The 15000-nt window shown below is 54.5% G+C and overlaps 1 protein-coding gene across 1 annotated transcript in view; it reads right to left on the reverse strand.

The window, feature by feature from the left end:
* Positions 1 to 10980: 10980 nt before the first annotated feature.
* The window catches only part of PRRX2 (paired related homeobox 2), a 58681-nt gene continuing 54661 nt past the window's right edge, over positions 10981 to 15000 (reverse strand). Inside the window, exons 2-4 of the mRNA XM_017499095.1 lie at positions 13538 to 13725; positions 12700 to 12878; positions 10981 to 11445 (exon numbers count right to left, since the gene is read on the reverse strand). Coding sequence (XP_017354584.1) covers positions 11310 to 11445; positions 12700 to 12878; positions 13538 to 13725 — 503 coding nt within the window. The 3' untranslated portion in view covers positions 10981 to 11309. The remainder of the gene's footprint in view (positions 11446 to 12699; positions 12879 to 13537; positions 13726 to 15000) is intronic.

Here is a 15000-nt window from a genome sequence, read left to right on the forward strand (position 1 = left end):
CCCTCCAGGACTCTCACCACGAAGAGGCTGACCCCGGCCAGGGTCTGGAAACTCTGGGACTCCTGTTCAAGCATCTTGTGGTGAGGCCCTGGATAACTGTGGCACCTCCTGACCATGTCCCAAGTCCACCCTGAGCCCCCACAGCCACTCCCCACCCAGAGCCACAGGCTCCCATCACCGCTGTGTGCAAAGCCGTCAGGTGGCTTTCACCCTGCTTGGAGGGAGGTCAGGCTCTCATGAGGAAGCAAGGTCCCTCGAGGTCATCTGTGCACAGAACCCCTTTACCTTCTGTGTCTTTCTCTCTCTCTCTCTTTCTGAGATGGAGTCTCGCTCTGTTACCAGGCTGGAGTGCAGTGGTGTGATCTTGGCTCACTGCAAACTCTACCTCTTTGGTTCAAGTGATTCCCCCGCCTCAGCCTCCCACGTAGCTGGGACTACAGGCACCTGCCACTATGCTTGGCTACTTTTTGTATTTTTAGTAGAGACGGGGTTTCACAGTGTTGGCAGGGCTGGTCTTGAGCTCCTGACCTCGTGATCTGCCCTCCTCGGCCTCCCAAAGTGCTGGGATTACAGGCTTCGGCCACTGTGCCTGGCCTTTTTTTTCTTTTTTCTTTTTTTGAGATAGAGTCATGCTCTTTTGCCAGGATGGAGTGAAGTGGCGTGATCTCAGCTCACTGCAGCCTCCGCCTCCTGGGTTCAGTTGATTCTCCTGCCTTAACCTCCGGAGTAGCCGGGACTACAGGTGTGCGCCACCACACCCGGCTAATTTTTGCATTTTTAGTAGAGATGAGGTTTCACCATGTTGGCCAGGATGGTCTCTATCTCTTGATCTTGTGATCCACCCACCTCAGCCTCCCAAAGTGCTAGGATTAGAGGCGTGAGCAGCCTCGCCCGGCCTGTGTCTTCATCTCATTGCCTGTGTCCCCTAGAATATGCATTCGAGGGGTGCAGGGATTGAGGTCTGCTCTGTTCCCTGCCATGCCTGTCCCTCAGCTCCTAGGGCAGATCTGTTAAGTGAAGAAACAGATGTGAACGATGAGTGTGTACATGCATGTGTGTGTGCGTATACTCAGAGGATCACAGGGAGATTCACGTTGTTTCTTCCCCCACTGGACCAAATTGAAGACTAGAGAGGGTTGTTTATATTCGGGATGGAATCCCACAGCAAAAAATACTTACAGAGGGTTTCTCAGCACTGGGGAAACACCAGCGTGTCACAGAGGTGGGTGCTGTCTATGCTCGGGGCTCACAGCCTTGAAGAGGCACCTCAGATTTGCTTTTTCGTCATCGTTTGGGAATGTCCTCCGATCACACATCTGCACGTCCTCCAAGGGCTCCCGATGGTCAGTAGCATGAACTGTGACAGCGTCCTGGCTCGGTCCGCCATCGTCCTGGAGATGCTTATCATTTATTTAATCAGCCCTGGTTGCTGGATAATTAATTCATCAGAATTGCAATGAGCACATGCCATGCTTTCATGGGAATCTTCACACATCAGTCTCTGTGCCCGGCAGATGCGGGACAGGCGAGCCCCGAAGCAGGGCTTAGCCCGTGATGATTCCTGGCTTTGCCCAGGAAATAATGCAAGGGCAAGCCACGGTAGAGCACAAGAAACAGCTTCACTGAAGTGGCAGCATCACAGCTCCGGCCGATCCACAGCTCCATGACTGCACCTGCAGAACAGGGCTACCCCGCGGGGACACAGGGGCAGCTCGGGGCAGTTTTGCGGTCATATTTATACCCACTTTTAGTTATATTTTAATTAATATAGATTAAGGGGCAGCTTATGCAGACATTTCCAGGGAAGGGGTAGTAACTTGGGTCGTTGGGTCATTGCCACGGAAAAGGGAGGGTCACTCCCGGGTGCCACGGAAAAGGGAGGGTCACTCCCGGGTGTTGCCATGGCAACAGTCAACTGACCTGGCACACCGGTGACCTGTGTTATGGAAAGCTGCTTCTGCCCCATCCCTGTTTTAGCTAGTCCTCAGTTTGGTCCAGTGTCTGAGCCCTGCCTCCAGAGTTGAGTCCCACCTCCTACCTCACAGGCATTTCGTTAAACTATTTCTTTCTCTCCTTTCCTTCCTTTTTCTTTCCTTTCTGCCTCTCCTCCTTCCCTTCCCATCTCTTTCCTTTTCCCTCTTTTCTTCCCTCCCTTTCTCCCTCCCTTCCTCTCTCCCTCTCTTTCCTTCCTTTCTTTCTTTCCCCCTCTCCTCCCCCCTCTCCCTCTTCTCCCCTCTCCCCCTCTTCTCTCACCTTCCTTCCCTTCCCTCCTTCCCTCCTTCCTTCCCTCCTGTCTTGCTCTGTCATCCATGCTGGAGTGCAGTGGCACAATCATAGCTCACTACAGCCTTGACCTCCTGGGCTCAAGTGATCCTCCCACCTCAGCCTCCCCAATAGCTGGGAACCACAGGCATGCACGACCATGCTTGCCCAATTTTTTGACATTTTTTGTAGAGACAGTCTCGCTATGTTGCCCAGGCTGGTCTCAAACTCCTGGACACAAACGATCCTACTGCCTCAGCCTCCCAAAGTGCTGGGATTACAGGCGTGAGCCACTGCACCCCGCCTAAAATATGTTTCTAGAAGTAAAATGAGTGGGTCAAAAACGCATGTCTGTTTGTAAGAAATGTAGAACATATTGTCCTCCAAAAATATGGTTCCAATTTGGATAGGATTTTTTAGAGTTTTGTCAATTTTTAGTACCCAAGTAGAGAAATTTATAAGTGTACATGTAAAGAATAGAGACCACCCAGAATCCCACCTCCCCGAGAAAATTCCTGGTCACGTTACAGTTTACGACTTTCCAGATTTTTTTACTATTCATGTTAAATATATATAATGTAATATGGATATATGTGGATATATATGTGTCCAAAAGAGAGAGAGCCTGGGAGGCAGGCAGCGTTTTTGTGCCTCTAAGTCCCTTTTGATGATTTTGTGATGGTCCCTGGAGATGCGGCTTTGAGGCCACCCACGTGACGGTGGCTGCCCCCTCAGTATCCACACTAGCCAAGAAGGCTGTGAGTAGCTTCACTTTTAGAAGTTTGACTTATGAAAAGAGGGCTTTTCCCCCTTCATTTTCCAAATATTAAATTATAACACGGAGTAATAGATTTTTTTTTTTTTTAATTTGCTGACCAGAATTGAACTTGGTTTTTTTAAAAAAGTGACACTGGGCCAGGCGTGGTGCCTCACGCCTGTAATCCCAGCACTTTGGGAGGATGAGGTGGTCAGATCACGAGGCCAAGAGATTGAGACCATCCTGGCCAACATGGTGAAACCCTGCCTCTACTAAAAAATACAAAAATTAGCCGGGCGTGGTGGCACATGCCTGTAGTCCCAGCTACTTGGGAGGCTAAGGCAGGAGAAATGCTTGAACCGGGGAGATGGGGGTTGCAGTGAGCCGAGAACGCGCCACTGCACTCGTGCCTGGGCAACAGAACGAGACTCCATCCCAAAAACAAAAAACAAAACAAAACAAAAAATTATACATCTATAATCATACAGTTTCTGTAGGTCAGGAGTCGGGAGAGGGCCCAGTTGGGTGCTCTGCTCAGGGTCTCCCTGAGCTGCAGTCAAGGTGTCATCCAGACTGCGTCTCACCTGGAGCGCGGTATCTCCTTCCAAGCTCGTTTGAATTGTCGGCAGAATTTGGCTCCTTGTGGCTCTGAAATGGAGGCCCTCCGCTCCTGGTGGCCTCCCCAACCAAAGGCAGTTCTCAACAGGGCTGTTTGCATCTTCCAGCTCAGCGGGAAAGTGGCTCTCTGCTTAAATCTCTTCTTTCAGGGACGACGGATCTTTCAAAGGGCTCACCTGATGAGGCCCACCAAGGAGAATCTTCCTTTTGCTTAGATCAGTGTCAGCTGATTGGAGACCTTAATTACATCTGAAAAATCCTTTCACCTGTGCCGACGCTCTGTTAGTCAGATACAAGCCACAGGTTTCACTCACTCAAGCAGAAGGGATTATGCAAAGGTGGGGCTGCCTGGGGTGGAATCACAGTACAGTACCTTTTTTTTTTTCTTTTTTGAGATGGAGTCTTGCTCTGCCACCCAGGCTGGAGTGCAATGGCACACTCTCGGCTCACCACAACCTCCATCTCCCAGGTTCAAGCGATTCTCCTGCCTCAGCCTCCTGAGTAGCTGGGATTATAGGCATTCGCCACCACACACAGCTAACTTTTTGTATTTTTAGTAGCGACAGGGTTTCACCATGTTGTCAGGCTGGCCTCAAACTCCTGACCTCAGGTGATCCGCCTGTCTCGGCCTCCCAAAGTGCTGGGATTACAGGCGTGAGCCACCGCACCTGGCTGGCAGGGCCATTTTAGAATTACGTCTACCACACCGTCTCTTTTGAGTCCCCCTTCTGACCTCAAGGCACCCATTCCTGGCTGCCTTACATCCCAAGCTCAACCCATTCCTACTTTTTCTAAGGTGAGAACTAAGAATTAAGACATTCTTGGAGAGCTGCTACGCAGTGGCTCACACCTGTAATCTCAGCAGTTTGAGAGGCCACAGTGGGAGAATCACTTGAGCCCAAGAGTTTGAGGTTATAGTGAGCAAGGATCTCACCACTGCACTCCAGCCTGGGAGATGGATGTTCTCAAACACAGATCCCAGTACCTCCACTGACCGACAGGCGTCCGGGGGACACGTCCAGCTCTGCGTGAGGCACCAGGGGGACACAAAACACACAGAAGAAAGCACATTTTTTAACCTTTGAGGAGCTTCAAATTCCATACTTGAGGCTGTTACGTGGCCTCTGCTTTCTTTTTTTTTTCTTTTCTTTTTTTTTTTTTTAAAGGCAGGGTTTCACCATGTTGGCCAGGCTGGTCTTGATCTCCTGACCTCATGATCCGCCCGCCTAGGCCTCCCAAAGTGCTGGGATTACAGGCGTGAGCCACCGTGCCCGGCCTTTTTCTTTTTTCTTTTTTCTTTTTTTAAGAGAGGGGGTCTCGCTATGTTGCCCAGGCTGGAGTGCAGTGTCTATTCACAGGCATGATCCCACTACTGATCAGCACGGGAGTTTTGACCTGCTCCGTTTCCAACCTGGGCCGGTTCACCCCTCGTTAGGCAACATGGTGGTACCCCGCTCCCGGGAGGTCACCATATTAATGCTGAACTTAATGTGGACACACGACTGGCATAGCGCACTACAGCCCCGAACTCCTGGACTCAAGTGATCCTCCAGCCTCAGCCTCCCGAGTAGCTGGGACTATAGGCACACGCCACTGTGCCTGGCCCTGCTTTCTTTTAAAAGATTGCTTTGTTTTTCCATAAGGTTGTTTTAAAAATATGGAGACTTGTGGATTGTGAGTCACCATAAAATTTAAGCTATCCAGTTGGGTGCAGTAGCTCATACCTGTAATCCTAGCATTTTGGGAAGCCAAGGCGGGTGGATTGCCTGAGGTCAGGAATTCAAGCCCAGCCTGGCCAACACGGTCTGGCTTTTTTGTATTTCTAATCTCTACAAAAAATACAAAAAATTAGCCGGGCGTGGTGGCACACCCCTGTAGTCCCAGCTACTCGGGAGCCTGTGGCAGGAGAACCGACTGAACCCAGGAGGCAGAGGTTGCAGTCAGCAGAGATTGTGCCACACTCCAGCCTGAGCGACTGGGTGACAGAGTGAGACTTGGTCTCAGAAAAAGAAAAAAAAAAAATCAAGCTATTCACATTTTGGCTTGTGTCTTCCCAGATTTTTTACACTGCACGTATAAAATATGTGATAGACATTGCTGTGCGCATTGCTTCCCCGCCCCCCGGTTTTCATTATTTTTCAAAGCAGAGCTTAGAGATGGGTTTGCTGGGTGAAAGCGTGAGAACGTCTTCATGGCTGTTGGCTCCAGTTCCCGAACGCTTAAGCTGAACTTGACGTTGTGACCCCTGCTGGTCATTTGGATTTGCTTGTTTCTTTGTCTTTCCGGAGGAGGCTGGGTCAGGAGCCCGTGGCCAGCCCTAGAGATCTTCTGGGACGGCAGGGGATGGGGTGTGTTCTGCCACATCCGTGGGAACCCAGCGCAGGGCCCTGCAGCAGCCCCACGGCGCCCTCCAGGGACGGGAAGCGGAGGTGTAGGAGCCGTAGGTACCATGTTGGTTTTGGTCCCCAGCTGGGGCTCCTAAGGCAGGTGGGCATCAGAGGAAGGGGGGAGGGGAAGAGCTGGACCTGGTGTGCCGGTTCTCTGGACAGAGAAAGCACCATTTCACCCCAGGACGGGGAGTACGTATCTTTTCTCAAACTCCATCCTCACTCTGTGCTCCTGCACCATAAACACTGAAGTGCCCATTCATGGACAGGACTTATTATTATTTTTTGAGACGGAGTCTTGCTCCGTCACCAGCCTGGAGTGCAGTGGCACGATCTCGGCTCACTGCAACCTCCGACTCCCTGGTTCAAGCGATTTTCTTGCCTCAGCCTCCCGAGTAGCTGGGATTACGAAAGGTGCCCACCACCACACCAGGCTAATTTTTGTATTTTTAGTAGAGACTGGGTTTTACCATGTTGGCCAGAATGGTCTCAAACTCCTGACCTCGTGATCCGCCCGCCTCAGCCTCCCAAACGGCTGGGATTACAGGCGTGAGCCACCGCACCCGGCCTCTGGATGGGAACAACCCTGTTCGGTGGGTTCTGTAATTACTCCCATTTTACAGAGGAGGAAACCAAGTCCCAGAGAAGTGCCTTATCCAGGGCCACAGGACCAGAAACTCTAGACTCTAGTCTTCATTTCTCTGGTTTGGGTTTTTGCAGGAGCTGACTGTCTTTCCTTCAATCTGTCTCTCTCCCTCCCACTTCCTTTCCCTCTCAAGTTCTTTTATTTCATTAAAAAAAAAAAAAAAAAAAGCAGACACCACAATGCCCTCTCCCAAGCTCAAGCCCACTTGGCCAAATGGGCAAAGGTAGCAAGTTCTCCAGCCTGGGGCAAGGCCTTGGGTACCTCGTCCTCATGCAAAAACGACATCCTGGGATGGGTGCCCAGGAATGTGCCCACACAGCCCTGCAATTAGGGCTACGACAGCGACAGCGGTGTTTGAATGTTTCCTCTTTTACAGGGAGGGCCGCCTCGATCCCTCCCTCAGCTTCTCAGAGCAGCATGTGTGAACGATTAAGGCAGTTCGTTTTCTCTAGAGCGCAGGGAGGAAGTGTCATTGACATCCTCATGGTCCAACGGCAGGGCCAGCGCCTCCGTGGGAAGGGCCCCTGCTTTTTCTGAAGCCGGCCTTCCTGGGACCGACCACCTGGTGTGACCCCATCACTGCACAGGCGGCTTCAGCCCGGCCATTCTTCAGGGTGCCCTCCCTTTGGGTTGAAAAGTAGAAAGGTGTGGCTGGGTGTGGTGGCTCACACCTGTAATCCCAGCACTTTGGGAGGCCGAGGCGGGTGGATCATCTTAGGTCAGGAGTTCGAGACCAACCCGCCCAACATGGTGAAACCTGGTCTCTACTAAAAATGCAAAAATTAACTGGGTGTGGTGGCAGCCTCCTGTAATCCCAGCTACTCGGGAGGCTAGGTAGGAGAATTGCTTGAGCCTGGGAGGTGGAGGTTGCAGTGAACCAAGGTCGTGCCACTGTACTCCAGCCTGGGCGACAGAGAGAGATTCCGTCTCAAAAAAAAAAAAGAAAAAAAAAAGTAGAACGGCGTGAGATGATGCCAGCAGCAGGCTTGGAGCACTGGCCCGGGCCTGGGGTTGGGGCCTGCTCACTCTCGTTCTCCCAGGTTAGTGCCTTTTGGGGAAAACAGGCTGCTCTTCCAGAGGCTTCCACCAGGCAGGCCCCATGGCCAGGGTGTCTTCTTCCTGGGCAGTCCTGTGTGTCTAAGCCCAAACCCGATTTTTTTTTTTTTTTTTTTTTTTAGACAGAGTGTCACTGTCTTATCAGGCTGGAGTGCAGTGGCCTAATGTTGGCTCACTGCAACCTCCACCTCCTGGGTTCAAGTGATTTTCCTGCCTCAGCCTGTCAAGTAGCTGGGATTACAGGCATGTCTCACCATGCCTGGCTAATATTTGTATTTTTAGTAGAGACGAGGTTTCACCATGTTGGCCAAGTGGATCTCGAACTCCTGATCTCAGGTGATCCGCCTGCCTCGGCCTCCCAAAGTGCTGGGATTACAGGTATGAGCCACCGTGCCGGGTCCCCAAACTGGCTTTGAAGGCTCCCAGTCTCCTAGCCCATCACCAAGTCACAATTCCTGTTTGTTTTTTTTTTCTTTTTTGCTGCATCGGAAACATGTCCCAGGTCCACCAAGTCTGTCCCCATCTGGCCCAGGCCACGGCCCCTCCCAGCTGGACACCCAACCTGGCCTCTGCAAGGAGCTCTCTCCTTCAGTCTTAGCCCACAGTCCCTCCTCCACATGGAGGCTCAGGACACGTCCTTCCACCAAGCAAATCCCCTCCGTGGCTCACCACAGACAGGGTGACATCCGAACTTCTAGTCCCGGCCACACAAACCTCATTTGAGCCAGCTCCTGTTTCTCTCCACCTTCACCCGGCACCAGGAGACCCAGCCGGGTAACAGCTCCCACTGCCCCAAAGAGACAATTTCTAGCCTGCCCAGCGCTGCACACACACACCATCCCCTCAGCCAGAAACACCGTTTCCTCTCCCCTCTCCATCTAGTGTACTCTTCTTCCTCCCAGGCATACCTCCTCCAGGAAGCCTTCCAGGATGCCTTAAATGAGGTTTGAGGCCCCCCTCTGTGCACCCTGGGCCCCTGCAGCACCCGAGCATAGCCTCAGTGGTGCTGTGATTATTCCTTTAGCTTTGCTTCCTCGTAGCATGGTGCAGCCTCTATGGCCAGGGACTTTGTGTTTCATAATATTTTTTCAGTGCAAGAATGGCAAATGGGGCCGGGCGAGGTGGCTCATGCCTGTAATCTCAGCACTTTGAGAGGCCGAGGCGGGCGGATCATGAGGTCAAGAGTTCAAAACCAGCCTCGTCAACATGGTGAAACCCTGTCTCTACTAAAAAAATAAAAATAAAAATAAATTAGCTGGGCATGGTGGCGCATGGCTGTAATTCCAGCTACTCGGGAGACTGAGGCAGGAGAATCGCTTGAACGGGAATCTGAGAGGTGGAGGTTGCAGTGAGCCAAGATCATGCCACTGCATCCCAGCCTGGGCTACAGAGCTAGACTCCGTATCAAGAAAAAAAAAAGAAAGAAAAAGAATGGCAAATGGAAGCCCAGAAAGCGCTTGAGACAGAGGCCAAACTGAGCCAGAAAACACAAATCTGCCTCTCCCGCCTCCCCCAGTCCAGGGCACAGACCTGGCCCCCATGATGGGGTGGGCCTGAGCAGCTGGGGACCTCAGTAGAATCCTCCTCCCCTCCCCCGCAGCCCCCACTGGTGCCTCAGGCACTCCTGCTGGTCCGAGTCCCTGCTGCGGCCAGGGAGGAAGCTGTCCAGCCACCGAAGGAAGAAGTCACATGGCGACCGGGCGGTCACTCTTCGCCAGGTCTGTTTGCACATCTGAAAGGGCCAGTGCTCAACCCACAAGAACGAGGCCTGTGGTGGAAATCTGGATGGAGGATGGAGAGGAGTATTCAGGGGGTACCAGGGGCAGGTGGGAGACGGTCCTCGGTTCACTCACAAGTGTAGCTGCTGTACCTTCTAACTAAAGTGGGGGCCAGGCACAGTGCCTCATGCCTGTAATCCCAGCAAGCACTTTGGGAGGCCGAGGCAGGTGAATCATCTGAGGTCAGGAGTCCAAGACCAGCCTGCCCAACATGGCAAAACCCAGTCTCTACTAAAAATACAAAAAAATTAGCCGGGCGTGGTGGTGGGTGCCTGTAGTCCCAGCTACTCAGGAGGCTGAGGCAGGAGAATAGCTTGAACCGGGGAGGCGGAAGTTGCAGTGAGCCGAGATTGCACCGCTGCACCCTAGTCCGGGCGACAGAGCAAGACTCTCTCTCAAAAAAATGAACTAACTAACTAACTAACTAAATAAATAAATAAAATGGGGCATCCCATGCAAGGCTATTCATGCGTGGAACCCCATGGCTGGCGCTTTGGGGGCACAGTGATGCATGGTCGGGGCGGGACGAGGGAGAATCAGCCCAGGTCATTGACTCTGGGATTCTTTGCTGTGCCACCTGCCACCCACCACCCCAAGGGCCAGGGTTGTCCCCCACTGGTGCCCGGGCTGACGGCTTTGTGCCCCCTGGAGTAGGGGAGTGTTGTCCTACATCCCGGGCGCTGGCCTGGGGCTACTTTGAGCAGAAAGGTACTCCTGGCTTCCCGCATGAGCATGCCCATCAGAAGGGTGGGCATGGGGACAGGTAGAGGAGCTGGTCTCAGGCCATCCCTCACCCTGTTTTCTGCAGACACCTCATAAGTGATGTCCTTGGCTGGTGGCAGCCCCAGTTCCTGGCCACAAATGGGTGGGGTAGGGGACTTGGGAAAGGGTCTTCTGCTGGCCTCAGCTGTCACGGAGTACACCACTGTCCTGGGGGCCTGGCCGGGACCTCCAGTCTGCACCCCAGTTTTCTGGGCCATTTTCCCAGCCCCTCCATGGTCAAATGGCCAGAGAGATCCCACGCTTCCTGTGTGCCCAGGAGCAAGGGGCTGAATTTTCTCACATCTGTCCACACACCCTCTGGCCAGCCTAGGAATCTGTGTTCACCATCCTGCCCCCGGAGAGGATGGGGAGATGCTCCCTGCCCAGGGTCACACAGCAAGGCTCTGCCCAAACACCTGGGTGTCCCCTTGGGGCTCAAGGTGGGAGATGGGGTCCAGGGAGGGTTTCTGTCCTCCTCACCCACCCCCCCCACCCCGGGGGCCCTGCAGGGTGACCGAGGACTTCACTCCCAGGAACGGCACAGACAGGAGGGCAGTGGGCCTACCCCGGCTGCTGGGCGGAGCCAGGCCCGGGGCAGTCTGGTGCCTGCTGCAGGCCAGAAAAGGGTCCGGGGAGGCCGTCCAGCCCGTGGGGTCCCAGCTCTCGCCTCCGCAGCCAGCCTTGTTTGCAGCCCTTACCCATCTTCCTGCAACCTTTTGGGGCTTAAAAAAAAAAATGCTTTTATTTCTTAAAGACAAAAGCTTTTTGGTTTTAATACACAAACTAAATGAGGTCCTTGGCAGGCTCTTCCTCCACCTTTCGGCCCAACTCCTCCAAGGGTTGTGGGGTGCAGTCTCTGACGGCCGAGGACAGAGGGGCTGGGCCTGGCTGCGGGGACCTTGACAGCCTCGTGGCCTCAGGAGTCCAGGCTGGAGAGACGGGCCGGGAGAGCCCATCCAGGAGAAGGTCACTTCCTGGGCGTCTGCCCTCTTTTCTGTCGCTGTCCACCCAGGGAGGCGGCCGGGCCCTGGTGGGGCTGGGCGTCAGTTCACCGTGGGCACCTGGCTGTGGTGCAGGCTGAACTCCTTGGCCTTGAGACGGAGGCTGGCGATGCTGTTGGCCATGTTGACCCCCGGGGTGGCGGGGCCTGAGCTCCCGGGGCTGTAGGGTGGCACTGTGCTGGGGACGACAGGAGACACAAGGACACATAGGTGCTTCTGGCTGTCAGTCCTCCAATCCAGCCTCTGGGTCTGCCAGCCCCCCACCCCGCCTTGCTCTCCTGGGAAATCTTCACCCAGGACTGGAGGTGGTTTGAAGTAGGGTTTGGGGAGGGGTCAGAAGCCCCCAGCTCGGTGCTGGGACACAGGAGCCCCCCTGTGGACCATGAGCTTCCTGAGAGCGGGGCCTCGGTCCTGTTGACAGCCTGTGCCTGCTCTGGGTTTGGCTCACAGCAGGATGGAGGTAGAATGAACAGGCACCTGGATTTCAGGATGCCCCTTGGTGCTGAGCGTGGTGGCTTATGCCTGTAATCCCAGCGCTTTGGAGGCTGAGGTGGACACATCACCTGAGATCAGCCTGACTAACATGGTGAAACCCTGTCTCTAGTAAAAATACAAACAAGTAGCCGGGCGTCGTGGTGGGAGCCTGTAATCCCAGGTTCTCAGGAGGCTGAAGCCAGAGAATTGCTTGAGCCTGGGAGGCGGAGGTTGCAGTGAGTTGAGATTGCACCACTGCACTCCAGCCTGGGTGACAGTGCTAGACTCTGTCTCAAAAAAAAAAAAAAAAAATTAAGGATGCTCCTTGGTTTTCCTGCCACAGGTAAGGACGGACAGGGAGGGAGATCAGGAGGGTGGTGAGCACTAAGAGTCTTTCCAGCTTCTATCCAGACAAAACCGCCCCAGAACTGGGCTCTGGGCTCCAGCCATGCCCACAGGCCAAGGAGACCATTTCCTCAGCCCCCCAGCCTCAGCTTCTCACCTGGAGGGTGGACACAGGACACTGGGGCCCCAGTACCAGCCTAGGAATCTTCCTGCAGGTTCTCTCCTCCCTCAGGGCAATGCCTGTACTTGGCTCCCCTCCAGAGGGGTCTGTTTTCTCCCCACATGCACTCATGCACACACTCAAACTCCCACAGACACGCAGGCCTGCACACTCGTTTGCACACGCAGGCATGTGCATGCACACTCACGGGCATGTGTGGACACATGCACTGACACATACACATGCAAACTCCTACAACATGCGCATAAGGGTGCTCGTGAACACCCACTCACGGGCACACTTGCCACACATCGCCTGGTGTACCCCAGATCTCAGGGGCGCGTGGACACCATTCAAGCTCTCTCCAGACCCTCAGAGGAGTCTGGGCAGGAAAAGGCTCTCTGGGATTTCCCCAGCTCCCTGCTCCCAACCTAAAGGTGTTCCCGCTCTCACCTGTAGGGAGACGAGGCTGTCCAGGAGAGATAATCTGGACTCAGGGCGGTGGGCCGGGGAGCCACGGGCTGCTCGATGGCTGCCTCCTGGCTGTAGGACTTGAGAAGCGAGGCGGAGCGGCTGGCCAGCATGGCCCTTTCATTCCGGCGGAACTTGGCGCGGCGGTTCTGAAACCAGACCTGTGGGTGGGAGGGTGAGCAGGGTGCAGCATGGGTGGGGGGGACCCAAGTCCTTTTGGACCTGGGTGTGTGCCTGCTCTGCCGCCAGCCCTGGGCTGGCAGCGTTACCTCTCTGAACCTCAGTTTTTTCAGTAAAATGGGGATGACACTGCAACCTCTGCCTCCCAGGTTCAAGCAACTCTCCTGCCTCAGCCTCCCGAAGAGCTGGAATTACAGGCACAGGCCACCACATCCAGCTAATTTTCATATTTTTAGTAGAGACAGGGTTTCACCATGTTGGCCAGTCTGGTCTTGAACTCCTGACCTCAAGTGATCCACCCGCCTTGGCCCCCCAAAGTGTTAGGATTACAGGCGTGAGCCACTGTGCCTGGCCGCTTTATGAAAACTTTAATTCTCGAAGGATTCCTACAACAAAGACCTACGTGATACCCATTTTCCAGGGAGGCAGGTGCCTGCAGCACAGACAGCTTAAGTAACTTGCTCAAGGGCACATGGTCCGTAAGTGGCGGGACTGGGATTTGAACCCCAGTCCTCCTGGCCTCAGATGCTCCTGCTCTGTTCTTAAACACCCCTCCTGGGCAATTGTGTGATCCAGGCGAACGGTGGCTGCACGCTCACAGGCGGAAGCTCCCACAGGCAGCTCGGGACGGAGCGCTCACCTGGACGCGCGCCTCGCTGAGGTTGACGCGCCGGGCGAGCTCCTCGCGCACGAAGGCGTCAGGGTAGTGCGTGCGCTCGAACACGCGCTCCAGCGCCTGTAGTTGGCCGCTGTTGAACGTGGTGCGGTTCCGCCGCTGCTTCTTCTTCCGCTTGGCGGCGCTACCGCGCCCCGGGCTGGGACACTCACCTGCGGAGGGGCCGGAGGGTCAGCAGGGCGGCCAGTGGCCACTGTCACGGTTCAGCCCCCAGCTCCGCAATTTGCTCTGAGCGCTTTGGTGACTTGGATGGCCCAGCCCCGCCGGCAGGAATGCGTTCCTTAAATTCACTCCCTCATTCCTTCCTTGGGGCATCCACTCATCCATTCATTCTTCAACACATATTTACCGAGCACCTACTATGTGGCAGCCCCAGTGCTAGACTCAGGGGAGAGGTGGTGAACACAAGTAGCCACGCCCCCTGCCTTGTGGGGACCCCAGCCTGAGCCAACTGAGATGAGACCATGACAAGAGCCCTGGGGACAGGTGTCCCCTCCACCAGGGACAAGTGAGCTGCTCAAAGAGGGGCCAGGAGACACCTGAGTGACCCCAGCACCTGGCTCAGGCTGTATGGCATGGTGCATTCTGCATGGGCACCTGTGATGACATGTGCTACTACTAATAATTAATATGTCATGGCTGGGCGCGGTGGCTCAAGCCTGTAATCCCAGCACTTTGGGAGGCCGAGGCGGGTGGATCACAAGGTCAAGAGATCGAGACCATCCTGGCCAACATGGTGAAACCCCGTCTCTACTAAAAATACAAAAAAATTAGCTGGGCATGGTGGCGCGTGCCTTTAATCCCAGCTACTCAGGAGGCTGAGGCAGGAGAATTGCCTGAACCCAGGAGGCGGAGGTTGCGGTGAGCCGAGATCGCGCCATTGCACTCCAGCCTGGGTAACATGAGTGAAACTCCGTCTCAAACAAACAAACAAACAAACAAACAAAAAACATTAATATGTCATAAAGAGCAGTGGGAGTCAAGGCTCAGGACCCACAGATTCCAGGAAGCTCCCAGGAGCCTAAACACAGATGTCTCGATCCTCATCACTCCAAGGGAGGAAGAGTCAGAGAGGCTACGGTCTCAGGCCCAAGTTCAAGGGCCCAGTGAAGTCATTGGTGGGGGAAGGATCTGAACCCACCCGCCTGGCACCAGAGTCCTCATCCTCTCCTATTTAGCCAGTCAGGCAGCTGTTGGGCATGGCCTTCCTTTCCAGAGGACTTACTGAGCCAGAGGCTGTGCTGGGGGCTGGGAGAGACAGATTCATCAGCAGGGGATGCAAGCCCCGAATAAGATGGGGGACCATGGGGTGGCTCAGGGCCAGGTACGGGCCAGGGCACAGGGATGCTCAGCGCTGGTGGGAATGAGGAGCTGGTGGGGAGGCTGATCAGGAGAGGTGGAGCTTGCAAGGGGTTTGCAGGATGCAT

The sequence above is a fragment of the Cebus imitator genome, unplaced genomic scaffold (assembly GCF_001604975.1).
Source record: "Cebus imitator isolate Cc_AM_T3 unplaced genomic scaffold, Cebus_imitator-1.0 Scaffold254, whole genome shotgun sequence".
Taxonomy (NCBI): domain Eukaryota; kingdom Metazoa; phylum Chordata; class Mammalia; order Primates; family Cebidae; genus Cebus; species Cebus imitator.